The sequence below is a fragment of the Vipera berus genome, assembly GCF_964194415.1.
Source record: "Vipera berus genome assembly, chromosome: Z".
NCBI classification, from domain to species: Eukaryota; Metazoa; Chordata; class Lepidosauria; order Squamata; family Viperidae; genus Vipera; species Vipera berus.
This window is the reverse complement of record NC_138205.1, coordinates 120,751,577-120,765,712: the sequence shown is the minus strand read 5'-3', so window position 1 is coordinate 120,765,712 and position 14,136 is coordinate 120,751,577. Positions and strand designations below refer to the sequence as shown.

The window sequence follows — 14,136 nt, the reverse complement described above, 5'->3', positions numbered from 1 at the left end:
TCGTCCCCGTTAGGACTCTCACCTCAGCCAGCACAATACAAGTGCTTAGGGGGCTCTTCGCTACGCACGGTCTCCCAGACGTTATTGTATCCGACAACGGCCCGCAATTCACTTCTGCTACTTTCCAGATCTTCATCAAATCCAACTTAATTAAGCACGTCACCACGGCTCCCTTACGGCCAGCGACTAATGGCCTTGCAGAAATTATGGTACGGACCACCAAAGACTCTTTGCGGCGTATCATCTCAGGAGACTGGCACCAGCGGCTTGCACAATTCCTGCTCGCACAGCACTCAACCCCCTGCACAACTACTGGCAAGAGCCTGGCAGAATTACGCTGGGGGCGTCGACTAACAACCAAGCTGAACAGATTCCACCCCGACAGGGTAACTACTGCACCCGAGCTACCACCCCTACCACGACAATTTAACCCAGGTGATCTTATCTGGGCTAGGAATTTCGGCCAAGGGGACAAATGGCTGCCTGGGACAGTTATTCTACGCACGGGACCAATTTCTTATTTGGTTGAGGGGGAAGGGGGCCGTCAGATGAGGAGACACCTCGACCAGCTTAGAAAACGAGGACTGAGCAACCCTGAACCGGTGGCAGATCCAGTTGCAGCAGACCCCATTTACATCACCCCCAACACCGCAGAATCAACACCGCCCGAAAGGAACAGGAGCCGCCCAGACCCCAAAGAAACACCAAGCACCCCAACAAGCCCGGCAGCCGAGCCGGCAGAGACTATCTCCCTCCCCAGGGAGAAAGCGACGTACCAACCTCTCCGACGCTCCAACCGAGAAAGAAAGCCGCCTGCATACCTACAGGACTACGTTTGGCTGAAACCCCAGGGGTAGGCCAAATGGACATCTAAACACAACCTTTATAATGTAAATAAGTTAAATGGTTACTTATGGGGGGGAAGGGATGTATTATATGTGATTATCAATACTGTTTAACAAAGATTCGCGAGTCAGCCCTGTTTGACAGCTGACAGCCGCACACGCGGTTTTAGTTGACAGCTCCACACGCGGCTACAGTTGACAGCTGAGTTTGACAGCTGCACACATGGTCCGCGGGGATTGGAAGGAGCTGAAATGGCGGGAAGCATTCTAAGACAGGGATTGGCTAGCCTCTTGCTGACATCCCTATATAAGGGGGAGATTGTCCCCTTGCCGTTCGTTCCTGTGAGGCAAATAAAAAGAGCTGTTTGAACTTTAAGCCTGCTGTCCTCCTTCTTACTGGAACCCGCCGCGAACAAAACACATCCCCAACAGCCTCTGCCTGTCTTCAACAGCGAAGGGACCCAGGGCAGAAAACATCCTGCAGCAGAAAAGACTCCACACACATTTGCACTACTCAGGTGACCCTGAGGACACAGGTACAACTCCAAATAGCCTCAATAATTCTGTCTGCAAGGAATATAAATCTTTCCATTCCCCACCACCCAGACAGAGCTGAAGAAGCTTCTTGATTGAGAAGTGAAATTTCTTCAAAGAAAAACAAGAAAGTCCAGTTGCCTCCTGAAAAAGCACTTTTGGGACAACCATGAACTGGATGACTAAGAATCTCCATAGACACTCTTACTCTGTTCCAATTCTTTTCCAGCAAGCCAACAAAAGCCTCACTGCCCTTGCTGGTACTCATCTCATGTGAGGTTTGATATAACCTACAACCATCTCAAAGATCATTAGAAAGGAAACACATTAAGTAATATTAACTACTTACCCAAGAAGCATGAACATCTGAACACTTATCTGTACTAGTGTCGGAATAGAGGATTCCATCTTTAACTAAGACAGAGACTGCCTTTAAAATGAAAGACAGGAACAGATTCAAATGTATATAGTTCCGAGTGCAGTGAAGTTTCCTACATATGGAAAGAAAAACAAAGTAGTTTCTGGAACCAAAGTATAGCTGAAAATCTTTCTACTTACCTTCTGTTATTTGATAGAACTATGAAAAGATTATAATGTAGGTGTAGCTCTTGAGAGCACCATATCTATATTCTGCTTTGCCCTCTGCTATTCTACAAGCTGCATCAACTTTACTGTTAAAATATAATAATGCCAAAATCTCTGCTTTTAGTCCAGAAACTCCTGAGGCACCATACATTGAAGCTAGCAGTGAAGGATCAGGATGTCTCATGCTCCATCTGAACAGCATAAAAATTAAATAGTTGCTAAAATGCAAAATTCCCCTTCATGGATTACTGCCTTGTCGTGGCGAAGGGGCTTGCGTAATTCAATGAAGCTATGAGCTATGCCGTGCAGGGCCACCCAAGACGGAAAGGTCATAGCAGAGAGTTCTGACAAAACGTGATCCACTGGAGAAGGAAATGGCAACCCACTCCAGTATCTTTGCCATGAAAACCCTATGGACAGTACCAAAAGGCAAAACGATATGACACTGGAAGATGAGCCCCTCAGGTCGGAAGCCGTCCAATATGCTACTGGGGAAGAGCAGAGGGCTAGTACTAGTAGTGCCAGAAAGAATGAAGCGACTGGGCCAAAGCTGAAAGGATGCTCAGCTATGGATGTGTCTGGTGGTGAAAGGAAAGTCCGATGCTGTAAAGATTTTTTCTCCATAGGAACCTGGAATGTAAGATCCTTGAGTCAAGGAAAGCTGGACGTAGTCAAACAAGAGATGACAAGACTGAACATTGACACCTTAGGTATCAGCAAACTAAAATGGACAGGAATGGGTGAATTTAATTCAGATGACCTTTAGGTATACTACTGTGGGCAAGAATCCCTCAGAAGAAATGGAGTAGCCTTCATAGTCGATAAAAGAGTAGGAAAAGCAATACTGGGATACAATCCTCAAAATGACAGAATGATCTCAGTTCGAATCCAAGGCAAACCATTCAATATCACAGTAGTCCAAGTCTATGCCCCAACCACCGGTGCTGAAGAGGATGAAATTCACCGGTTCTATGAAGCCCTACAGCACCTTATAGAACTAACACCCAAAAATGATGTCCTTAGATATAATTTACTTGGACTTCAGTAAGGCATTTGATAAAGTAGATCACAACCTACTACTTGATAAGATAGAAAAATGTGGGTTAGATAGCATTACCACCAGATGGATTCGTAGCTGGCTGACAGGCCGTACTCAGCGTGTGGTCCTCAATGGAACCGCATCTACATGGAAGGAAGGGGTGCCCCAGGGCTCTGTTCTGGGCCCAGTGCTCTTCAATATCTTCATTAATGATTTGGATGAGGGGATAGATGGGGAACTCATCAAATTTGCAGACGACACCAAGCTGGCAGGAATAGCCAATACTCCAGAAGATAGGCTTAAGATACAGAAGGATCTGGACAGACTCGAACACTGGGCACTATCTAACAAAATGAAATTCAATGGTGAAAAAAGTAAGGTTCTACATTTAGGCAGGAAAAATCAAATGCATAGGTATAGTATAGATGGTACCTTGCTCAATAGTAGTAACTGTGAGAGGGATCTCGGAGTCTTAGTAGACAATCACTTCAATATGAGCCAGCAGTGTGCTGCAGCTGCCAAAAAAGCCAACACAGTGCTAGGCTGCATTAACAGAGGGATAGAATCAAGATCAAGTGAAGTACTAATACCACTTTAGAATGCTTTGGTAAGGCCACACCTGGAATACTGCATCCAGTTTTGGTCACCACGATGTAAAAAAGATGTCGAGACTCTAGAAAGGGTACAGAGAAGAGCAACAAAGATGATTAGGGGGCTGGAGGCTAAAACATATAGGGAACGGTTGCTGGAATTGGGTATGTGTAGTTTAATAAAGAGAAGGGTGAGGGGTGACATGATAGCAGTGTTCCAATATCTCAGGGGCTACCACAAAGAAGAGGGAGTCAAGCTATTCTCCAAAGCACCTGAAAGCAGGACAAGAAGCAACGGATGGAAACTAGTGAAGGAGAGAAGCAACCTAGAACTAAGGAGAAACTTCCTGACAGTTAGAACAATTAACCAGTGGAACAACCTGCCTCCAGAGGTGGTGAATGCTCCAACACTGGAGGTTTTTAAGAAGAGACTAGACAGCCATTTGCCTGAAATGGTATAGGGTTTCCTGCCTGAGCAGGGGGTTTCACTAGATGACCTCCAAGGTCCCTTCCAACTTTATATTACTATTACTATTACTATTACTATTATTATTATTATTATTATTATTATTATTATTATTATTATTATTATTATCATCATCATCATCATCATCATCATCATCATCATCATGGGGGATTGGAATGCTAAAGTAGGAAGCCAAAAGATAACTGGAATAATTGGCAAGTTTGGCCTTGGAGTACAAAATGAAGCAGGGCACAGGCTGATAGAACTTTGTCAAGAGAATACGATGGTGATAGCAAACACTCTTTTCCAACAACCCAAGAGATGGCTCTACACATGGACATCACCAGACGGTCAACACAGAAATCAGATTGACTATATGCTCTGCAGCCAAAGGTGGAGAAGCTCTATACAGTCAGTAAAAACAAGACCAGGAGCTGACTGTGGCTCAGACCATGAGCTTCTCATTGCAAAGTTTAGGCTTAAACTGAAGAAAGTAGGAAAAAGCACTAGGCCACTCAGGTATGAATTAAATCATATCCCTGTTGAATATACAGTAGAGGTGACAAATAAATTTAAGGAATTAGATCTGATAGACAGAGTGCCTGAAGAACTATGGACAGAGGTTCGCAACATTGTACAACAGGTAGCAACCAAAACCATCCCAAAGAAAAAGAAATGCAATAAAGCAAAATGGCTGTCTGAGGAAGCTTTGCAAATAGCTGAGGAAAGGAGGGAAGCGAAAGGCAAGGGAGAAAAAGAAAGATATGCCCAATTGAATGCAGAATTCCAGAGAATAGCTAGAAGAGATAAAAATGCCTTCTTAAATGAACAGTGGAAAGAAATAGAAGAAAACAATAGAATAGGGAGGACCAGAGATCTTTTCAAGAAAATTGGAGAAATGAAGGGAACGTTTCATGAAAAAATGGGCATTATAAAGGACCAAAATGGCAGGGACCTAACAGAGGCAGAAGAGATTAAGAAGAGGCGGCAAAATTACACAGAAGAACTATACAAGAATGAGCTTAACGTCCCTGATAATCACAATGAGGTGGTCACTGACCTCAAGCCAGACATCCTAGAATGTGAAGTGAAGTGGGCCTTAGAAAAGCTGAGCAAAAACAAAGCTAGTGGAGGTGACAGTATTCCAGCTGAGCTATTCAAAATCTTAAGACGATGCAGTAAAAGTGCTACACTCAATTTGCCATCAAACTTGGAAAACTCAGCAGTGACCACAGGATTGGAAAAGATCAGTTTACATTTCAATTCCAAAGAAAGGCAGTGCCAAAGAATGTTCAAACTATCACACCATTGCACTCATTTCTCATGCTAGTAAAGTTATGCTTAAAATCCTACAAGCTAGACTCCAGCAGTATGTGGACCGAGAACTACCAGAAGTACAGGCAGGATTTCGAAGAGGCAGAGGAACTAGAGATCAAATTGTCAACATATGCTGGATCATGGAGAAAGCTAGAGAATTCCAGAAAAACATCTACTTCTGCTTCATTGACTATGCTAAAGCCTTTGATTGTGTGGATCATAACAAACTGTGGCAAGTTGTTAAAGAGATGGGTATACCAGACCATCTTATTTGTCTCTTGAGAAACCTATATGTGGGCCAAGAAGTAACAGTGAGAACTGGATACGGAACCACTGATTGGTTCAAAATTGGGAAAGGAGTCTGTCAAGGTTGTATACTGTCGCCCTGCCTATTTAACTTTTATGCAGAGCACATCATGAGAAAGGCAGGGCTAGATGAATCAAAAGTTGGAATTAAGATTGCCGGAAGAAATATCAACAACCTAGGATATGCAGATGATGCCACTCTAATGGCAGAAAGTGAAGAACTAAAGAGCCCCTTGTTGCGGGTGAAGAAGGAGAGTGCAAAACTTGGGTTGAAACTTAACATTAAGAAAACCAAGATCATGGCATCCGGCCCTCTCAATTCCTGGCAAATAGACGGGGAAGAAATGGAGGTAGTGACAGATTTTATTTTCCTGGGCTCCAAGATCACTGCAGATGGGGACTGTAGCCAAGAAATTAAAAGACGCTTGCTCCTTGGGAGGAAAGCCATGGCAAATCTAGACAGCACACTAAAAAGCAGAGATATCACCCTGTCAACAAAAGTGCGTATAGTCAAGGCTATGGTCTTCCCAGTTGCAATGTATGGCAGTGAAAGTTGGACCATAAAAAAGGCTGAGTGCCAAAGAATTAAGGCCTTTGAACTGTGGTGCTGGAGAAGACTCCTGCGAGTCCCTTGGACTGCAAGGCGATCAAACCGGTCAGTCCTAGAGGAGATCAACCCTGACTGCTCTTTAGAAGGCCAGATCCTGAAGCTAAAACTCAAATACTTTGGCCACCTAATGAGAAGGAAGGACTCACTGGAGAAGAGCCTAATGCTGGGAAAGATTGAGGGCAAGAGAAGAAGGTGACGACAGAGAATGAGGTGGCTGGATGGAGTCACTGAAGCAGTAGGCGTGAGCTTAAATGGACTCCAGAAGATGGTAGAGGACAGGAAGGCCTGGAGGAACGTTGTCCATAGGGTCGCAATGGGTCAGACACGACTTCGCAGCTAACAACAACAACAAAATGCAAAATTGCTCTTTTTTACAAGTTCTTATGTGACAAATGAGGGATCTTGAGGAATTTCACTGAAAACTAAGAAAAACTGATGGCTATGTCTTAACTTGAAAGAATTGTTAAAGTGACTTATTTTAAGGCAGGGATGAGATAATGTGCTTTCTTATTTTTTCTCTCTCTCCTTGGAGGGTTACAAGGAGGCACTATAGTTTTATAGTTGTGAAAGGATAAGGCCAACATTTTAGCCTTTACTTGAAAGAGCTGGGTTTTAGAATAGTTATGTATGGCTGTGAGAGATGGATCATAAGGAAGTGCTGAAGAATTGATGCTTTTGAGTTGTGGTCTTGGAGAAGACTCTTGAGGGTCCTTTGGACTGTAAGGAGATCAAATCAGCCAATTCTAAAGGAAATCAACTATGACTCTTCTTTGGAAGGACAGATGCTAAAACTGGAGCTCAAATACTTTGTTCACCTAATGAGAAGAGAGGGCCATTGGCCCTGATGTTGGGAAAAGGAGAAGAGGATGGCAGTGGATGAGATGGTCAGATAGTAACATTGATGCATTGAACATGAATTTGGGCAAACTCCAGGAGACACTGGAGGATGGGGGTCTGGTGTGCTATGGTCCATGGGGTTGTGAAGAGTTGGATACGGCTTAGCAACTAAACAACAAAAAAATTTCCCTTAAAAATAGATGTGTTAAACCTCCTAGAACAGTCTATTGTTCAAGAGACAGATTATTTCTACATGCTGCATCCTGACTGCAGCTTCCTGTTCTTTGTAAAGTTTTCTCATGGAAGATGGCGAGATGTTCTGTGGTACCTATTTACCTAACAACATTCTACTTCTGCTTATCCATATGGTCTACTTGGCAAAATATGGTTTATACTGCTTTCTTCTATGCAGTATGAAATGATGTCTTTGTTGTGATTCAGGGTCAGCCTGTGGGTTCGGCAGTTGGGTCGGACGACTCAGAGGAGGAGGGGGGTGTTGAAGAGCTTGCTGAGGGGGTTGGAGAGCTTGTTGATGAGAGCCCTCAGCCAGGCCCCTCCCACCTGGTCACGACGCAGACCCAGCTGTGTGAGCCTGACAGCGTGGATGAAGATGACCCACAGCTGGCCCTGTTCAAGGACGCCCGACGCAGGAGGCAGTCAATCAGGAGTAAACAGAGGAAGGCAATGGGGCACCTCGGAAGGAGGCAGAGAGAAGCCATGCCCTGAACTGTATAAAAGGGGAATGCGTGGGAGGGCTGGTTTGCTGAAGGCAACCGCTTGAATAGCTCCTGTTTCATGGTTCGTGTCTTGTTTGCTTTTGTATCCATAAATTTGGTAGGCTTAGTTCCAGCCTCTTGCCTTCTTGTAAAAGGGGTTGTCCCTGCCTTTTCTGCAGGACCGGTAGCAGGCTGGTACAGAACAGTCTTTGCCATTGTTACTAAAGTGATAATCCACCTCCAACATCTTCTTATATTGTTGTTGGCCATTATGTTGGCTTAGCCGGGCAGCTAGGATTACCTGCATGTCTTGGGGGACCCTGCTGGGGGTACATATTTTTGGCAAATCCTATAATCAGGGCTTTGTTTCTCATAGAATGCTCAGAACAGAGTTCCGGCACCTTTTTTAGATGGAACCTTGTAGGGTAGGCAAGGCAGGTTGTATGACGTGTGAGTTCCGGCACCTTTTTCTTTTACAAAAAAGTACTGCCTATAATGTTCCTCACTGATCTGTCCCAGGAACACCCTTTGCCTCAAAGGGGAACCTGATTTTACAAGTAAGATAGTTGCATTTCAGCACTCACTTCTTTAAGCTGCTTCCTTACAGAGCTAACTCTTTTTCCTACTACTAAATATCATAGCCTTGTTTTTTTAACTGTTTATATTTGCAAGTTATATTATTGCTTTATTGTGTAAGTACAAATGGCAATTCCTAATTATTCTCTTTTTTATTTACATCCTAAAGATACAATAAAGAAAGGACTACATATACTGTATATTAGCTGCCCATCCTCGTTTTCTTAGACTGACACTGCCTTCTTGCCTGACTGACTGGTAGAACATTTTCTAACTACATTAGTCCTGGGGACATCTTTTGCAAAGGAGGGGGAAGGTCTTGCAGTGCATCCTGTTCCTCATTTTGTGATCCCTTCTTGCTCTTACCCAACAACTCTCTTTATCAATCTTCTCTAGAATTGCCCTTGAACCCACAAGCTTTCTGCAGTATAATACTGCCCAGTTTAAATTAGGTTCACTAATCAGCACTGTTCTTTAATAAAACAATAAATCGTCTATGGCTGCTGCTGTTCCAAATCCATTTTAGGCCCTGGATACATTAGGAATTTTGAAATTATGTTGGTATTCACATAAAATGCCTGTCGAGGGAAAGATCTGCCCATTCAGAAAATGGCTGAGTTGACAAAAACAGCCAGCCTCAAAACAACTCTTCTTTAAAAGGCAATTCAATAAGATTGTCCCACATTACCTCATTTAGATCTCCCCACCCAGTTACCTATTTGCCTCAGCAGGTAGGCCTCTTTGCTGGACTGCAAGGTCCTGGGCTCCAGAGGGCTGGCAAAGCACAGGACTATGTTCATCTACATTTCTATAGGGCTTGTCTCGGTTCCGAAAGGATTTTTAGAAATATAGATAATACTGCAGAATGGCACTCTGGCTTGCAGCAAACCTGTTGCTTTCCATTTATCATTTTAATTAAATGGTTGCAATTAAACACATCTGAACAAATGCAAAACCTTAACATCTGTATCAGCCTACAAACTATTTAATATTTTGGATGAAGACTCTAAAATTATAGAAGATTAGAAGTCCAAAAATACTCCCAAAGAAGGTAAAGGTAAAGGTTCCCCCGCACATGCGTGCTAGTCGTTTCCGACTCTAGGGGCCGGTGCTCATCTCCGTTTCAAAGCCGAAGAGCCAGCGTTTGTCCGAGGACGTCTCCGTGGTCATGTGGTCGGCATGACTAGATGCCAAAGGCGCACGGAACGCTGTTACCTTCCCACCATAGTGGTCCCTATTTTTCTACCTGCATTTTTACGTGCTTTTGAACTGCTAGGCTGGCAGAAGCTGGGACGAGTAACAGGCGCTCACTCTGCTATGCAGCACTTGGGATTCGACCCGCCAAACTGCCGACTTCTGATCGACAAGCTCAGCGTCCTAACCCACTGAGCCACCGCGTCCCTTCTCCAAAGAAGATAACAATAAACAATTTATATACTGTTGCCAAGATAACTACATGGTCATGTCCTTCAGATCACCAGGAGCTGATTTTGATTCAAAGGAGGCTTTATTTAAAAAATAAAATAAGGGACCTGTTAAGCGATTAGTGAGAATGTTACCTCTTCCTATTCTACCACTGTTCCAAAATACTTAGTCCCTGCCAATGTTTCAACAAACTTACCTGAAAACGCAAAGAATGATGCTTCCTGTGATCAGAGCAATGAGAGAAACACTGTGTCCAAGGGTATAAACTGCTTTCACCCAAACATAGAAAACCTATGGAGCAAAGATGTATTTTAATTAATTGCCATGGGTAGACATTTGGAAAAGATTCAGCAAGAGAATTGCCTTTTAAATACAGTAGACCATGGATATTACATAAAACACTTTTGTACCTGTCAAATGGAGAAATTTATTTATTTATTAAATTTGTGTACTGCACATCTCACTATTTAGGCAGAAAATACTCTCCTTTCCAGAATCTTGGTCTATATTGTGTAAGTGACAAACCCCAGCATACAACCATCCAACAGTCATTCATTCAGTCAGTCAGTCATACATTTATAATACAGCCCAACTCAGATTGTGTGCTTCTGGGTTCCATACAACAGGGGTCCCCAACTCCTGGTCCATGGACTGGCACCAGACTGCGGCATGCCAGAAACCGGTTTGCGCAAACAAGCAAAGCCCCATCTGCGGGATGCAGGCAGTACATGAAACCATACCTGCTCTAGTCTATGAAAAAACCTCTCTCCATGGAACCGGTCACTGGTGCCCAAAAGACTGGGGACCTCTGCCATACAACATAAACACAGTAAATCAAAAAGAAGAAAAAAAACCACCTAACAACAAGCAAACAATATACAAATGTAAAATGGTGACCAAGCGCTCAACCATTCACAGGACCACTAATGCTTGGGGGAAGAGCCAAATCTTAAGCATATTCCTAAAGGCAAGAAGACTTTGGGATATCATATACAGGGGAAGGGAGAAATTGTTCCAGAGAACAGAAACCCATCCCAAGTTCATATTTCCAAAATTTCACCACTGTCTAACCTCTTCTTTAAAATCTCCAGTGATGGAGTGCCCACAATTTCTGGAGGCAAGCTGTTCCACTGGCTAATTGTCCTCATTGTCAGGAAGTTTCTCCTTAATTCAAGGTTGCTTGTCTCTTTGTTCAGTTTCCAAGCATTGTTTCCTGCCCTCTGGTGCTTTGGAGAATAATGTGACCTCCTTGTCTTTGTGGCAGCCCCTCAAATACTGGAATACTGTTATCATGTCGCCCGTTTCTTCTTTTCTTTAAACTAGCCAAACCCAAGTCCTGCAGCCGTTTTTTGTATGTTTTAGTCTCCAGGACTTTGATCATCTTAGTTGCTCTTCTCTGAATTTTTTCCCCAAACTCTCAACATCTTTTTGTGATATGGTGACCAAAATTGGCTGCAGTATTCCAGATGTGGTCTTACTAAAGTTTTATAAAGCGGTACTAATACCTTGCGTGATCTTGATTCTGTGCCTCTGTTTATACAACCCAGGATTGTATTAGCTTTTTGGGCTGCTGCTGCACACTGCTAGCTCATGGTTAAGTGATCATCCACTAGGACTCCTGTCCCTCTCACAGTTACTGTTTTTAAGCCAGGTCTTGTCCAATCTATACTTGTACCATTGATTTTTCCTGCCTAAATGTAAAACTTTGCTTTTCTCCACACTGAAACTCATTTTGTTAGACAGGGCCCATTGTTCAAGTTTGGATCCTGAGTTTGTCTTCTGGGGTGTTGGCTACTTCTGTCATCTGCAGATTTGATGAGTTCCCCTTCTATTTCCTCATCTAAGTCATTGATGAAGATATTGAAGAGTACTGGGCCTAAGACGGAACCTTGTGGTACCCCACTGCTTACTTCTCTCCATGTGGATGTACTGCCGTTGAGGACTACTCATTGAGTATGGTTTGCCAGCCAGCTACAGATCCATCTGGTGGTGATGTTGCCTATTCCACCTTTTGCCATAAATTATGATATACACAAAATAACTGGTTTCATATAATACAGAAATCAAAACTAATCAAACCACTTTATGGAGTTAAGTGTTGTGTGAATCAAGACACTCTGAGGGAGGTTTTGCTCCTGTTATTTTGCAGCATTTGAAAGAGTAACTCACCACATCTTTAGGAACAATAGCCTCAGAAGTTATGTTTAAAGTAAAAATCCTTTAAAAAGCTAACCTTTTTGCCGATATTCTAAAATGGTACTATAATAATTCTGGGAAAATGTTCTTTCAGCTTATATAGTGCTTGATGCTTATTGTTTGAAAAGCTATTATTCAATTGTATTGGTACATTATTTTAAATCAAAATACATTTACTTCAAATCAAGAATATTTTATTTCTTAAGTTTCACTTAGCATTTGAATAAGTAGCGGATTTATATGATGTATAATTAGCTTGTAGTTATTTTACTAAGAGTTAAAGTGCGATAGAATTTAATATTTTATTGTTGTTTGCATATTTTAGATTATGTTTGTTTGTATTTTTATACCCTGTATTTAGCTCTGAGAAGTCGGGGAGGGGGGAGGGGAGGGCTGGGGGGAGGGGAGGGGGGTTTGTATTCTAAAATGTATTCTAAAACTTTTCAATAAAAAAAAGAATATTTTATTTCTTTAAAAATGTATAGCAACACAAAAGAGTACCTAGTGCTGCTATTATTATTGGATTTACTATGCTGAAATTAACTTGCTCAGGTTTTGCTTGACGGGACATTTTTCCCCTACTTTTCAAGTATATTTCTCACTTCTGCTTAATGTGGGGGAAAAAGTGTTAATTTATTGCTTTCCGGTGCACAAAGCCTTAGAATTGCCAAATGTATCATTTTTCTCTCTGGAACAAGTTACATGACATTTGACACTTTGGTTTCATTCACACTCTTAACATAATTGCCATTTGAATTAAATTACAGGGCATATTGAAAATATTAAAAGGGCTCTGTAGGATTAGACTAAAGAGCCACATAGATTTCATTTTCTGCTAAGAGATTAAAAAAGAATTCTGCCACACATCCTGCCAGGAGCAAATTTAGGAGTTTCATTGCGGTACATCTCTAGATGCTCCATAGCACGATGGAGCTAACTATAGCTTGTTCTTTATAGGAATAAATATATGGCAGATACAGGTAGAAGTTGTTTTCATGTTCCTAAAATGGTGAAAAGCCTCTCTTGATTTTCATAAAACTGATTTACAGAGGTCCTTACACTGACAGCAGGGCTGGGTTTAAGGGAGAATGTTCCTTTCCTGACACCGTTGGCATGGTGTTATGAATATATTATATGGTCAGGGCCAATGTCAGAAGTATGGCCTCTGCTCTTCAAAAATATGGCATTTCTAATGTTGACCTTTCTGAAGCCTATTTTAAAAACATTAGAAGGGAAATCTCACCTTGAGAAAAATTAGTCTACCTCCATTCATTCCCACATCCAATCCAATCCAGTTGAAATTTAAGTAATTTATCCTAGTGCGCTTATCACTCTTATTTCCTTCTCAATTGTTCATCAAATGCTCTTCTAGAAAGTCTAAAAACAAAGCTTGCAGGCAACACCACACCTCTGGTTGTGTTCCTTGCAATACTCTGAAGCTTCTATGTACGAGGGCAATTTGGAAATAAATCTCCACTTGAGCATGTGCGAGAAATAGGCGGGGATAGTGACGCCTGTCCTATGGCGCCCTGCGCAATAGTTTAGTAGGCAGTGAGGAATGGAAGGAGAAAGTTGTGTTGCAGTTGACTCGTCCTCTAGATCAATTGAAAATGAACCATTTTTTAAAATGAAACAGTGGCTTGTGTCACATCACTTCAATTATGACAATGCGCTTCACAATACTGTGTTACAGGGTGGCTTCATTCTCAGGCAGGAGATTATCACGAACCATCCTTGCCGACAAACCACAGACACGTCCAAGGTACGAGTGATGTTGTTTATTCGTCTTGCAGCCAAACAAAAGACTAAACCGGAACAAAGTCAGCATTGGCAGCATCCTGCTCCAATGCTCCTTTATCGTCCGGCCACACCCCAGCCACACCCCACCAACACAAACCAACATCCGCCCTCAAATTGATAAAGACCCCGCCCTTCCTTTTTTGTAGAAGGAATTTCAAACTTTGTAAGACGTTATGACAAGTGCATCAGTTTGAATGGTGATTAGGTCGAAAAGTAAAGTTGTAGTTTTCTAATGTGTACAAGTTCTATATCTGTCACTGATAACTAAATGGAGGTTTATTTCCAAATTGCCCT

At 42.4% G+C, this 14,136-nt stretch overlaps 1 protein-coding gene across 1 annotated transcript in view; it reads right to left on the bottom strand.

The window, feature by feature from the left end:
• VIPR2 (vasoactive intestinal peptide receptor 2) overlaps positions 1–14,136 on the bottom strand; it is a gene marked incomplete at both ends in the record, with an annotated part of 84,161 nt that overhangs the window by 32,159 nt on the left and 37,866 nt on the right. Inside the window, 2 exons of the mRNA XM_081343351.1 lie at positions 1,729–1,870; positions 10,043–10,137. Coding sequence (XP_081199477.1) covers positions 1,729–1,870; positions 10,043–10,137 — 237 coding nt within the window. The remainder of the gene's footprint in view (positions 1–1,728; positions 1,871–10,042; positions 10,138–14,136) is intronic.